The following is a 15,180-nucleotide window of genomic DNA, read 5'->3' as shown; positions in this document are numbered from 1 at the left end:
TCAAATATTAAACAAACAAAAGGCTTCCATGCTATAAATAGTTACAGAAATAACCAATGCCAAGTCGTTTTTAACTATGATCTTGTCAATCAAGGAAAACTTCTTTTTGGAGCAACATACTGAACCAAATACATAGATGGTGGGGAATATGAGAGTTAAGAATCAACGCAACTCTGCCCATGAAAAAATGCAGAGCGTAATTTGAATGCAAGTGATCCAACGCTTTAGCTGAAGTTGTCTGCAACTTTCTGTTCATGCTGTTCATGAAAAAGTGATCCGAGCAATTACAAATTTATTTTATGGCCAACTTGTCATCTTAATGTTAACAATCAAGTTTTAATTAAAGCATACCGCACACTTGGAAGCTAAAAAAACCTTTACAAACCTTGATTTATGATGACATGCTCAGTGCACAAATAAAATGTCTGGCAAGTTAAAAGGCAACAGAAGAAAGCACACATTTCAATGCATAATATTTATCTCATTGGGTCAGTGTGTCGAAACAGGCCCTTCGGCCCAACTTCTCTGCATTGACCAACATGTCCCATCTACACTAGTCCTTCCTGCCTGCATTTGACCCATATCCCTCTAATCCTGTCGTAACCATGTACCTTAAACATTGCGATAGTCCCTGCCTCAACTACCTCCTCCAGAACCTTGGTCAACACACCCACCCTTCTGTGTGGAAAAAGTTACCCCTCAGATTTCTTGATTCCCCCAGACTGGGCAAGAGATACTGTCAACCCGATCTATTCCTCTCATGATTTTGCACATCTCGCCATGATCACCCTCATCCTCCTGCACTCCAAGGAATAGAGTCCCAGCCTGCTTAACCTCTCCCTATTACTCAGGCCCTCCAGTCCTAACAACATCCTCTTAAATCCACACCCTTTTCAGCTTGATAGAAATAATTTTCCTATGTAGAGAAATGATCTCTATGTGTACTTCCTTGGAGTGTGAGAGAAAATTATGAACCTTTGAAAAGTTAATGTATAAAGACACGTTAGTGTGCAAAAACATGTCAGTGTGCGGTACAACAGAGTGGTTCAATTTGTTAGTGACTATAACAAAATCATTTCATGATGACTAAGTTGTACAACTAAATCCAGAAAGAATAAATTCAGAAATATTTAAGCCTGGAAATAAAATGTTGCATTTGTAGAATTTCCAGTACCATCCCAACACACGGACCCTTACTTTGCCCGTTACATCAAATTGCTAATATGAACAGCACCAATACAACAGGAAGCTCTCCCACTACCACCATTATCAAATGGATAATGAGGGATCCAAAATAAATGTGGTTTGGCCAGCAAATCACAGGTCCTGAATGAGAAAATAAAACATTGCTGAATTATTTCCTAGGGGATGAGGTGAGCAAAGGCCAGAGGAGTAAAAATCAGAAGGCCAGCCGTCAATGAAATTGATTTTGGCAGCAGAGCAAGAGTTTGCTTGGGCTTTCCAGCTCACTTTTTTTTTTAAACATAAACACATGCATAAATCTGGAGAAAAAAAGGAAAAGTTTTCTGAAACAAAATGGCATTTAGAATATCCCAGTTCTGAGTAGCAAGAAACACAGTGGGCTTTAATCTGGGGTATTGATTTTATCAACATGGTGAAGAACTCATTTATCGACATATGGAGATGATGATTTATTATTACTTCAACAAAATTATCAGTTAAATGTGAAACAGTGGTTAACTGGTGCTAGTTATTTTGAAAAATGTTTCAAATTTGTTGCCTGTTACAACAACGCTTCTACCAAATTAGGCATTGGTAGAAACAATAAATTAAAACAATTTTTTTTAACAAGCATGTGGTACTGTCAACTCCCAAAAAAATACATTTTAGGGTGATGTAGTGGTGCAGCTGTGAAGTTGCTGCCTTACAGTGCCAGAGACCCGGGTTCGATCATGACAATGGGTGCTGTCTGTATAGAGTTTGTACGTTCTCCCTGCAACTGTGTGCGTTTTCTCTGAGGCCTCTGGTTTCCTCTCAAATTCCAAGGGCATGCAGCTTTGTAGGTTAATTGGCCTGTAAATTATTGCTTGTGTATAGGATAGTACTAAGGATCGGCCGGCGTGGACTTGGTAGGCCAAAGGACCCGCTGTAGGCCAAAGGATGCTGTATCGCCAAACTAAACGGGTTTCCACCAAAAGCCCTAAGACATTTGCGCTGGTAGGTTAAATCGGAATTGTAAATGGGATTCAAAGGAATAGGTGACGTTTCAGGCCAGAAGCCTTCTTCAGACCTGGCCCGAAATGTCACCTATTCCTTTTCTCCAGAGATGCTGCCTGTCCCGCTGAGGTACTCCAGCATTTTTTGTCTATCTTCAGTATAAACCAGCATCTGCAGTCCTTCCTACATAACCAATGTCCCAGATCATCCAGCCCCAAGAAGAATCATGAATGGTTGACAAAGAGCTCCTTTTAACAAATTGCACTTAGCAAAATTGTGATGACATGCTCCCCTGAGGGACAAGAGGACATTTAAATAAAAATGGCTACCTGAGCATCTGACTTCTTTAACTAAAACAATATCCTTTCAGTTCAAAGATCTGGATTTGCACCGTGCAGTCTTGCGGGTCCATAATTGAAACCCAGTCCTAATTTATCTCTAATTGCTACTTCAAAGCATAAAAAAACCCTCAAAAAATGACAATTCTGATAAGGATCTATTTATTGAGTTGGCTGGTAGTGATATTGCCTGTTAGATTGATAACATGTTGAAAGCAATTAACTGCAATGGTAATTATGGGGAGAGTGCATTTATACACGTGCCTAAGTATATGAACAGTACTGGAAATAAACACTGCAACTTGAACAGAGTTAGAACCAAACATAAAACTTAAAATATAAACATTATCGATTTAATAAAATATAAATTTCCATTAGGCTATTTTTTTTTTTAGTGTAATATTTCCTTTTTGCCTTGCCATAACCAATAGACAAAACACTGTAAGACATATTAATTTGGATGAAGCCAAACACTATCCAAGCATTACATTTCTCCCTGGAAGATACCAAATTTCCGCAACACAAGGTACTCAGTCACTATACCCTGTCATGGTACTAAAATTTAATTGCTAACCTTTTGACATTATTTTTCAAAACATACCTTATTAATCTGTTCAAAACGAACTAAAATATTTTGCTCATTGTTGGAAAAGTTAGGTAACACAGTTATAATTCAAGTCATCAGACAGGTACCTGATAGTTTAAACAGGAGCTCTGATGCCACCTTACAAGACATATCCTGGCTGAACATCTCTGAAGCAGCAATTGGGGGCTCTTTACCAATCAAGTTAACTGATCGTGGTGACGGAATAGGATCGGGTGTTGTCCTCTCTTTAGGCTCGTCTTTCACTTTGATCCTTGGAATTAAGGGCCCCCTTTGGTTTGCAGCTGTAATTTTAAGAGAAAAACACATTAATATAGCAGTATATATAGACCATAACACCGCTTTAGAGGTAGAGAGCATTTTACCACTTCAATATGAATATAAATCTTGCTGTGTATTAACATCCTTTGTAAATGGTCATACACAGCAGTCCATTGTTCCACAAGGACTAAACACCCTTCAATAATTTTACTAAAACTGGTGTTTTTTTCTTTGCGTGAACAACAAAAGACTGCCTTACAGATTTGTCCACCAGGAGTATATGGGAAATCAAGTTATGGGCCTGGCCCACTTAGGTTATTTTAAGACGACTGCCGGCGACTGTCATAGTCATAGCAGGTTGCTGAAAAAACAGGCGACTGGACCCTCTTCGACATAAAATTTGAAATATAATCATTACTTTAACAGGAAAAAGTCAGCACCAGTGACAACCTACGCTAACCTGGCGACAACTATGACAGCACCTACGTCAAGCTACGCTCATTGGCATCAAACCCACTGTCAACGACCGTCTCCGAAAATGTTTCAACATGTTGAAAATCCAGCGGTGACCAGAAAGACGCTACAACTCTTTGGGCAACTGAGGAGACTACTCACCGTCAGTTGCCTAAAAAATCGCCTAAGTGGGACAGGCCCATTACATTCCTCATAAGTCTCAGAAACATTTAAATTAAATAGACAAAGGGTAATAAATTCCACAAAAGCAAAATTTGCAGAAGTTGGGAATCTGAAGTAAATACAAAATGCTCAGCGGGTAAAGCAGTTTTTACTTGAGCCCACTCTGCCATTCACTGAGTGTCAGGAACTCAGAATAAAACCACCATGCTACAACAATGTCAGGACTCATTGTCTTGCTGTGATTTTTGCAATTCCTTACCCCCGAGGGCTGAGGATGAGCTATTACAGAGTATCTAAAGTGTATGTGGAGTAGGCGAAATATTGCTCTGAGGCAGCAGAAGGAACACAATCTAGAAGAATACTAGAGCAAGTTTGAGGCTATTCCTGATAATCTTAATTTCTTGGTTTATATCCGAGTTAAGATCCAATTTAACATAACGTAGAGTCTGTCCTCACCTTCTCCGTCATGGTCTGGTTTGGCTCAGCCACCAGCAAGACATCTGGAGGCTGTAGCGAATTGTTCGATCAGCTGAGAAGGTTGTTGGCTGTAACCTTCCCCCCATTGACGAACTGTACACTGCAAGGGCCAGGAAGCGAGCAGGTAAGATCATCTCTGCCCCTCTCACCCAGGCCATAAACTCTTTCAAGCACTTTGCCTCCCAGTATGGCTTAAGGGCCTGTCCCACTGTATGAGCTAATTCAAGAGTTCTCCCGAGTTTCCCCCGATACAAACTCGGAGAATTATGGTAATAGCCGCACGTAGGCACTCGGGACTCTTGTTGACATTTTTCACCATGTTGAAAAATCTTCATGAGTCTTCACAAGCTTACCTCGTTTCCCGAGTACCTGCCGTTAGAGTTACGAGCCACTAAGAGACGTCCCGAGCTCCGACGTACCCGTTACATACATACTACGTGCTTACCACGAGTTTGATTTTTTTTTAAACTCGGGAGAGCTCTTGAATTACCTCGTACAGTGGGACAGGCCCTTTTGGAGCAGCCTGCCTTCAAAACAACGATGATGGCAACAGACCTGTGGCCTATACTTCACGCACTATGACTGACATGGAACAACGCCGCACTCAGATTGAAAAGGAGCTGCTAGCGGTCGTTTTCACTTGCAAGAAGTTCAATGACTTTATCTTCGGAAAAACAGTCACATGAAACCGACCATCAACCACTAATCAGCATTCTGAACAAACCGAAACACGTTGCTCCAGCATGTCTCCAACGTATGATGTTACAACTACAGAAGTATGACATTGCTCTGGTTTACAAACGTGGCAAAGACATGCACTTGGCTGACACCCTGTCAAGAGCTCCACATGAGACCTGTGAGAAACCATCAATGGATGAGGACAGCTTCATTGTCATGATGGTCTCCTATGTTCCTTCGTTCTGTTTGGAAGATCTCGCAGCCCAGACTGCTGCTGACGATACCTTACGATCCGTTTCCTCTGTCATACAGCATGGGCGGCCAGACAAACAATACAGACTACCACTCCCACTTTGGCCCTTCTTCTCTGTTCGTGACGAACTAGTACTACAAGATGGCATTATCGTAAAGGGCCACTATTGCCACATAGCCACAGAGGTGACTATTCTACGAGCGAAAAGCATGTTTTTTCTGGCCTGGAATGACTGATTATAGACGTGAAAAGGTAGAGTCCTGTGCGGTGTGTGTAATAGTTTGGCACCACACCAACAAAAGCAGCCACTTCTCCCACATCCGGTTTCCGACCTCCCACAGTCCACAGTGGCAACTGACATTTTTGATTGGTATGGCAAACAATACCTGGTCCTAGTCAACTCGTACTCCGGATGGTTAGAAATTGATCTACTCCATAGCCCCACCTCCGCAGCGGTAGTCCAGAAGCTGGCATGCCATTTCTCTGACCACGGGGCACCCTATCAACTACTTTCTGACAACGGCAGCCAATTTATCAGCCAGTACTTGAAAGACTTTGCCATATGCTGGGACTTTCGTCATATCACCAGCAGCCCTGAATACCCACGGTCAAACGAGCTTGCTGAACATGCTGTCAGGAGTACCAAACAAATGCTGGAGCGATCCCAGGGCAGGATCAGACGTTTTCCAAGACTTGCTCAACCTTGATCCTGTACTGGGCTCACCTGCCCAACGTCTGACGTCAAGACAGACCTGACCACACAACCTGTGGCAAAACAGACATTGGAGCCGCAAGTTTGCACACCATCTGAAATCCAGCCCAGGTGACAACAAAAACGAGACGTTCAAAAAATGTATGACATGAGCAGACCCCTTCCACCACTAGCCAAGGGACAAGTGGACCGTCTGCAAACCGAAAAGGGTCATGACCGCCTCTGTGTAATATCTAGAACCGTTCCTGAACCACGTTCATAGCTGGTCAATGTTGACGGCGGCACCTACAGACGTAATAGACAGCACATCCTGCCTGTGAATGCACCAGCTCCATCTCCGCACCATCCCGACCGCACAAGCATACTTCCATCCCCATCCAATGGCACCGGCCCGATCATACCACCGTCGCCAGCCACTCCTTATCCGATCGTCTCGCCCATGACCACGCCACCTCGACCCCTGTCAAGGATTCCAGTTTTGTCGCCGGCGATGTTGCTTCATTCTCCTGCGCTGTTCTACCACCGATCTAATTTCCAGTGAAGGGAGGAAATGCAGGACTGTACCGTACACATGCAGGTCGCACCTGCAGGCCTAACCCAAAGTATCAGGAATACGTTTGAACTGTCTTTGGTGTTATTCCCTTCAGCTTATTTATACCAACCACATGTAATTAGCAATGTTACAAAATTTTGAGATTTAAAAACTCAAGTCTGTAATTTATCCCATCAGATAAAGCATAAAAAGAAGTTTAATTTGACACCTAATTCACTTTTATATCTCAAGTATTTAAAAAGTTATGGCCATTTTCATACTCGGAAATTAGCATCTTGTTCCCTATTGATTTTCTATGGACGAGACAAAAAAGCTGCGATTGTGTGCTGTCAAAAGGCCATAACCTTCTTAAAAATTAAGAGAACTGAATGAAATTTTCAGTTATCGTAGATTGAACCATTCTGAAACAAATATAAAATAATCTTACTTGGATGACCTGAAATTAAAACATATAATTAGTTAGTTACCCAAGTGTAGCTAATTTCAAACTTCAATTACTAGATCTAAACATCTATCCATTTCTTAATAAATGATCAACATTTTTAAATAGCCCAAGTGTCCAAATAATATTCATAAATAATTCACAATAAAACATGATTTTGAAATCTCATTTACATTAATTTATAGGCTAAAATGGAATGAATTTAGTGTTCAATTGCTGTAAATTAAAGTCCATTTAAATCAGCTTTCTAGTGGGTTCCTACTGGTTTAGAACGTTCACATTGCGGTAGATTTGTGCCCTCAAATGCCCAGAAAAATACTGCGGGATATAAAGAGCCCAAAATTAGCTACTCGCAATAGTAAACTTTGTATAAAGGGTTCTTAAGAAGCCCTTTTTAATGTAAAAATAAGCGACATACCTTCTGTATACAGCTCCATGCGGCCCTGTGGTTGCGTGAGGTCGCGGGTTTAGAGAGTGATTTTTAAACTATTATAACTATTATACAAGGCCATAAAAACTAATAATACCTTTTGCGACGGGGTCTTTCAGCGATTTTTCGTTAATGATTTACTAGGCTGAACATCCTCGATTGGAACAGCCTAGTGAAAATCGCGTTTTAAACCCGCCCCCCTCTAAACGGCGCCAAAATCGCGCACACCCGCAGCGACAGATTTTCAGCGACGCTTCAGGTAGGCTTTGCAACATACCTAATGTAATCAGTGGTACATATATTTTGCATGCAATTATCATATCTATTTTATTATGGGATAATTCCTTAAGAGGAAGGATGTAGATTAACTATATTAGTCTGCCTTTACTATATCTATTACCACACATATTATGCATGCTGCACATTATGTAGTCCAGTCCAGATCTTCAACCCCACCATGGACTATTAATACAGCACGTCACTGTCTCACTGTTAGACTAAATGCTGACCACACAGGTGATAGCATGTAATGTTTCCTCCACTTGTGTTACAATAAAGACTATGAGTTATGAGTATGGGACTCATTAGACAACAGACTCCGGACTGTCAAAGCCGCCACAGCCAGACATAAAAACAGCTTTTTGCCACGAGCAGTAGCTCTACTCAATAACCAAAAGTCTGTAGCCTCCTTTTACTCTGGTATTTTATTTCATTCACATGCTTCAACTATAATGTGTTATTCTTAATGCTTTAATGTTTAATGTTTTATGCTTAATGGTTTACTGTATGTCATGTTGTTACTTGTGAGCGGAGCACCAAGGCAAATTCCTTGTATGTGTACATACTTGGCCAATAAACGTATTCATTCATGCATTCATTCATTCAATCAATCTACCTATTATAAAGTCACAACATCCTCATCACGCACACACTTCGAACCTTACATTTTGTTCACTTCGTCATTGATGTAAATATTAAACAATTGAGAGAACTGAGTACTAGTTACACCCATCCCAGCCATAAAAGGACTTATTTATTCAAACTCTTGTTTTCTTCACAACTAGTTTTCAATCTATGTTCACACAACTTCCTTCAATAGCTTTTAATTCAGATACCAACCTCATATGACATCTTATCAAGTCTTTTGGAAAACTAAACATATTTACAGATTCCTGTCACATTCTTACTCCAGCTTTTTGTGTCGATCTTCGGTTTAAACCAGAGTATGCAGTTCCTTCCTAGACATCCTCAACTAAATTTGTCTATAGATTCCCAATTTCTGCCTCCCTCTTTTGAATAAAAAAAACTAATATTGGCCGTTTTGCGTCTTCTGCTACCTTACTGAAAATTAGTAGGGTTTGAAAACAATCAACTAATGGGTCCACTAGCTCTACAGCCACTCCTTGAAATAGGCACAAATGCCCTCAAGTCCTGTTGATTTGTCCACCTTTATCCTGATGGGTTTTACTAATACTTTATTCCTGTGCTTAAGATTAGAATGGTCTTGCAGGCTACTCCATGTTATTTGAAATTAACCCATCTATTGATGTATTTGCAATGTCCACAATGCCAAAGGCTGATGAAAAAAATGATTATTCTGCTGTTTCTTTGTTTCCTGTTATTAATTCACCAACCTTGTTTTTTTAAAAAGAGGTCCCACACTGACAGTAGCCGTCTTCTTCCTATTTATATATACATAGAAATTCCTACTGTTTGCTTTGATATTGCACATAGGTTTACTTTGAAAATCAATGTTCTCCCTTCTAATTAACTTCTTATAGTCTTTCATGGCTGGATCCTAAACAATAAAGCTTTTCTCACCTGCCTTTGCCACTTTACATGCCCTACTTTCCAATATATTGTATTGTATTGTATATCTTTATTGTCATTTCCTGAGTATTCACATACCCAGAGGAAACAAAAAAACATTGCTCAACCAGTGTCCATTCAGTGTGCATTAAAAATAAATAGAAATAAAAAATACATGCATCATGAACAAATTTAACACTCTACTAAACATTCAACAGGCGTTCCGATCGGCAGCGGCACAACAGTGGCTCTGCTGCAGTGTGTCCAGGTTGGGGGTTTGTGCGCGATATCATCTTTCACCTCCTCTGTTAACCACAAATTTTGCATGGAATCCCTCATTAAAATTGGGGGTAAACAACCATTTTGCAGTTGTTCCACTGTTCATCTACTGACCTGCTCCTTAGTTTATTTTCTCCAGTCCATCTTAGACTACTCCACCATCTTCCCCTAATAATCATCCTCATTTAAGTTGAAGACACTCGTTTTTTCACCACCACCTTGGGAATCTTTAACCAAAGATTGTTTATTAGTCGAAGATAGACATAAAAAGCTGGAGTAACACAGTGGGTCAGGCAGCATCTCTGGAGAAAAGGGCAAGGTATTTCAGGTAGAGACCCTTCATCAGACTCCCTCCTTATTACACATGACCAAATCCAATATAGTCTGATAAAAGGGTCTCGACCCTAAACGTCACCCATTCCTTCTCTCCAGAGATGCTGCCTGACTGACCCGCTGAGTTACTCCAACATTTTGTGTCTACCTTAGATTTAAACCAGCATCTGCAGTTCTGTCCTACACATTGCCTAATCCCAGGTAAGTTAAGTAACGCACTGCACTCAGAAGGCATGTCGGCCTTCATAACGACAGTATAGGAGCAAAGAGGTCCCTCTGCAGTTGTACAGGGCCCTGGTGAGACCACACCTGGAGTATTGTGTCCAGTTTTAGTCTCCTAATTTGAAGAAGGACATTCTTGCTATTGAGGGAGTGCAGCGTAGGTTCACGAGGTTAATTCCCGGGATGGCAGGAATGTCATACGATGAAAGAATGGAGCGACTGGGCTTGTACACATTAGAATTTAGAAGGATTAGCGGGGATCTTATAGAAACATATAGAATTATTATGGGATTGCACACGCTAGATGCAGGAAAAATGTTCCCGATGTTGGTGTAGTCCAGAACCAGGGGCCACAGTTTAAGAATAAGGGGTAGGCCATTTAGAACTGAGATGAGGAAAAACGTTTTCACACAGAGAGTTGTGAATTCTCTGCCTTAGAAGGCAGTGGAGGTCGAGTCACTGGATGCATTCAAAAGAGAGTTAGATAGAGCTCTTAGGGCTAGTGGAATCAAGGGACATGGGGAGAAGGCAGGAATGGGGTACTGATTGTGGATGATCAGCCATGATCACATTGAATGGCGGTGCTGGTTTGAGGGTCCGAATTACCTAATCCTGCACCTATTGTCCATGTCTACGTCTACGTCTAAATCCCTGATGCAAGCCACAAATTCTTCTACAATATCCATGCCAGTTTAATAGTTATATAGTTTAAAATCTTCCATGACATTTGCACTTGCCTTCAAACACTCCCTAGATGGCTTCCCAACGGGCCACGGCTGTGGACTGGGAAAGCAGCCGGAGTCCTTTATTGAGACGCCGCAGTCTCGATGCCTCCCGGATCGCTGCGTAGAAGCCCTGTTCAGGGCACGGTCAGGGTCTCGCGGGTCGGACGGAAGCCAGTGCCTCGCGGGTCGGTGGAGCGGCAGACAGAGCACGCGGCTGGGGCCAGGGTCGGCACCACGGAGGTGTGAATTGGCCTCGACAGTGGGACCTCGGCAGTGGTGAAGCTTCGCGGGTCGACCCACGGTCGACGGTATATGAGAGCGTGGAGGAGCCACCGTGAGGGGGATGGGGAAAGAACAGTGGAGGTCCTGCCGTTGGGGGACAAAAGGGGGAGCTGGCGTGCTTTGTAACTTTGTCAGTGCCGTAGGTGGCTGCTGTTTGTATACATTGGATGTATGCCTCAAAGAATTTCACTTTGCCCAGTCACATGTGGCAATAAAGCATTTCAGCTATAAGGAAGGACTGAATGGGCTGGGTTTATTGCCTTTGGAGCAGAACGGTGACTTCAATGACGTAAACAAAATTATGATGGGGTATCGATAGGATGCGAGGAATTTTACCCCACAGTGGGGTTAATAAAAAGACGATGTAGCTTACGGTAAGGGTTAGCACCATCATCCTGGTGCCGAAGAAAAGCAAGACCTCATGCCTAAATGACTACCAACCAGTGGCCTCGAAATCCACCATCATGAAATGTTTTGAGAGGCTAGTTATGAAATGTATTAAAACCATTCTATCCAGTGATCTTGACCCACTACAATTCGCCTACTGCCACAACAGGTCCACGGACGATGCCATTGCCCCAGACTCATCGCTGGAACACCTGAATCAGCTCTGCCTTTAACAACATCCCAACTTATCACCAACCTTGTGGGTCTCGGTGTCAGCACTCATCCCTGCAACTGGATTCTCAATTTCCTGACCAACAGTAAGGATAGGGGACAAATCACCCTCTACGATCATCCTCAACGCTGGTGCTCCGCAAAGCTACATTCTCAACCCCCTTTTTTACTCCTTGTACACCCACGACTGTGCAGCCATGCAGGGTTGTGGAGTCGATACCCAAAACACTCGTTTCAGACTCCTTGTGTATCCGACTCCGACCCCTAGGTATAATCATTCTAAATCTGATATGATGACATTAACAAGATGGCATTTCATAAGAACTACATGAATCACCAGGCTTCCTTTTAGTTTAGAGATCCAGCACGAAAACAGGCCCTTCGGCCCACCGGGTCCGCGCCGACCAGCGATCCCCGCACATTAACACTATGTTACATCCACTAGGGACAAATTTTACATTTACCAAGCCAATTAACCTACAAACCTGTACATCTTTGGAGTGTGGGAACAAACCGAAGATCTCGGAGAAAACTCACGCAGGTCACGGGGAGAACGTACAAACACCGTACAGACAGCATCCGTAGTCGGGATTGAACTGCAGCACCTATATTGCCGGTGCTGCATTCGTTGTAACGCCACCGTGCCTGACGTTTAAACCCATGTCCTTAAAGTTTTGAGTCTAATGGTTGTAGCTATGCTATTGTGGCTTATTGTTTATTCTTGAAAAAAACCCCATTATATTTATGCTAAAAATACCCAAAAACATATAGGACTATGACAAAATTAAAATTCAATTGAATTAAATTAATATTACAAAAGCATTACTCCCAAATTTATTAAACTAAAACCATAGGTATGAGCTAAAAGGCTAAATTAAAGGTGTAACAACACTTATAGGGGTGTATTATAGACCGCCAAATGGGGATCGAGAATTGGAAGAGCAAATATGTAAGGATATAGCAGATATTAGTAGTAAGCACAAGGTAGTGATTGTGGGAGATTTCAACTTTCCACACATAGACTGGGAAACACATTCTGTAAATGGGCTGGATGGATTGAAGTTTGTAAAATTTGTGCAGGATAGTTTTTTGCAGCAATACATAGAGGTACCTACTAGAGGAGGGGCAGTGCTGGACCTCCTGTTAGGAAATGAGACGGGACAGGTGGCGGAGGTATGCGTTGGGGAGCACTTCGGGTCCAGTGATCATAATACCATTAGTTTCAATATAATTATGGAGAGGGTCAGAACTGGACCTAGGGTTGAGATTTTTGATTGGAGAAAGGCTAACTTTGATGAGATGCGAAATGATTTAAAAGGAGTGAACTGGGACATTTTGTTTTATGGGAAGGATGTAGAAGAGAAATGGAGGACATTTAAAGGGGAAATTTTAAGAGTACAGAATCTTTATGTTCCTGTTCGGTTGAAAGGAAACAGTAAAAATTGGAAAGAGCAAGTGGTTTTGCAAGGGAAATTGGACATCTTGTTCAGAAAAAGAGGGAGATCTACAATAATTATAGGCAGCACGAGATAAATGCGGTGCTTGAGGAGTATAAGGAATGTAAAAAGAATCTTAAGAAAGAAATTAGAAAAGCTAAAAGAAGATATGAGGTTGCCTTGGCAAGGTGAAAGTAAATCCAAAGGGTTTCTACAGCTATATTAATAGCAAAAGGATAACGAGGGATAAAATTGGTCCATTGGAGGGACAGCTATCTGCAGAGCCAAAAGAGATGGGGGAGATATTGAACAATTTCTTTTCTTTGGTATTCACCAAGGAGAAGGATATTGAATTAAGTGAGGTAAGGGAAACAGAGTAGCTATGGATACTATGAGTTTCAAAGTAAAAGAAGTACTGACACTTTTGAAAAATATAAAAGTGGATAAGTCTCCAGGTCCTGACAGGATATTCCCTAGGACATTGAGGGAAGTTAGTGTAGAAATAGCCGGGGCTATGACAGAAATATTTCAAATGTCATTAGAAACGGGAATAGTCCCCGAGGATTGGCGTACAGCGCATGTTGTTCCATTGTTTAAAAAGGGTTCCAAGAGTAAACCTAGCAATTATAGACCTGTTAGTTTGACTTCAGTGGTGGGCAAATTAATGGAAAAGATACTTAGATAATATATATAAGCATCTGGATAAACATGGTCTGATTAGGAACAGTCAGCATGGATTTGTGCCTGGAAGGTCATGTTTGACTAATCTTCTTGAATTTTTTGAAGAGGTTACTAGGGAAATTGACGAGGGTAAAGCAGTGGATGTTCTCTATATGGACTTTAGTAAGGACTTTGACAAGGTTCCTCATGGAAGGTTGGTTAAGAAGGTTCAACTGTTGGGCATAAATGCAGAAGTAGCAAGATGGATTCAACAGTGGCTGAATGGGAGAAGCCAAAGGGTAATGGTGGATGGTTGTTTGTTGGGTTGGAGGCAGGTGACTAGTGGGGTGCCTCAGGGATCCGTGTTGGGTCCTTTGTTGTTTGTCATGTACATCAATGATCTGGATGAAGGTGTGGTAAATTGGATTAGTAAGTATGCAGGTGATACCAAGATAGGGGGTGTTGTGGATAATGAAGAGGATTTCCAAAGTCTACAGAGTGATTTAGGCCATGTGGAAGAATGGGCTGAAAAATGGCAGATGGAGATTAATGCTGATAAATGTGAGGTGCTACACCTTGGCAGGGCAAATCAAAATAGGACGTACATGGTAAATGGTAGGGAACTGAAGAATACAGTTGAACAGAGGGATCTGGGAATAACCGTGCATAGTTCCTTGAAGGTGGAATCTCATCTAGATAGGGTGGTAAAGAAAGCTTTTGGTATGCTAGCCTTTATAAATCAGAGCATGAGTATAGAAGCTGGGATGTAATGTTAACATTGTACAAAAAATAAAAAAGGCAAAGTAAAAATGAAGAGAGACCAAAAGAGAGAATTTTTCAAATCTGTATTCTGGATGTAGATCTGGAACTGTACAATTTTGGTCGCCCATCATTGATAGGAAAAAGTCGTGTCAAAGGAGACAAAATAGAGAGTCGGAGTACAGAGTGCTAGTCCATTTCCTAATAGAATGTTGCCTGGTTGTTTTTTCAACAATTTCTAATTATTACAGAGAAAGGTCCTATTGAATAAGTTAGGTCTATTTTGATTCTATATCACTGGCAGCGCAAATGAATGTGTTATATTAGCGTTTTGAAACAAACATTTATCGGGGGGACTTGATAGAATTAATCTTTTTGAAAATGAATAATTTGAATTGAATTAAATTATGTCTTGGATAGACACTTTTCCCATCAATCCTTCGAGCGCAGTTTAAGATGTGGTCTTTACCAGAGGGATAGACTTTTGGACAAGCT

At 41.5% G+C, this 15,180-nt stretch overlaps 1 protein-coding gene across 5 annotated transcripts in view; it reads right to left on the bottom strand.

Moving 5' to 3' along the window:
• The window catches only part of znf827 (zinc finger protein 827), a 91,075-nt gene that overhangs the window by 45,123 nt on the left and 30,772 nt on the right, over positions 1-15,180 (bottom strand). For all 5 annotated transcript variants that reach the window (XR_008724601.1, XR_008724602.1, XM_055646279.1 and 2 more), the window contains exon 5: positions 3,210-3,404. Coding sequence is in view for 3 of the 5 variants with exons in the window: in XM_055646279.1 (XP_055502254.1) it covers positions 3,210-3,404 (195 nt within the window). In the remaining 2 variants the exon portion in view is untranslated. The remainder of the gene's footprint in view (positions 1-3,209; positions 3,405-15,180) is intronic.

Source organism: Leucoraja erinacea, chromosome 1 (genome assembly GCF_028641065.1).
Source record: "Leucoraja erinacea ecotype New England chromosome 1, Leri_hhj_1, whole genome shotgun sequence".
In the NCBI taxonomy this organism is placed as follows: domain Eukaryota; kingdom Metazoa; phylum Chordata; class Chondrichthyes; order Rajiformes; family Rajidae; genus Leucoraja; species Leucoraja erinaceus.
This window is presented reverse-complemented; position numbering and strand designations above follow the sequence as displayed.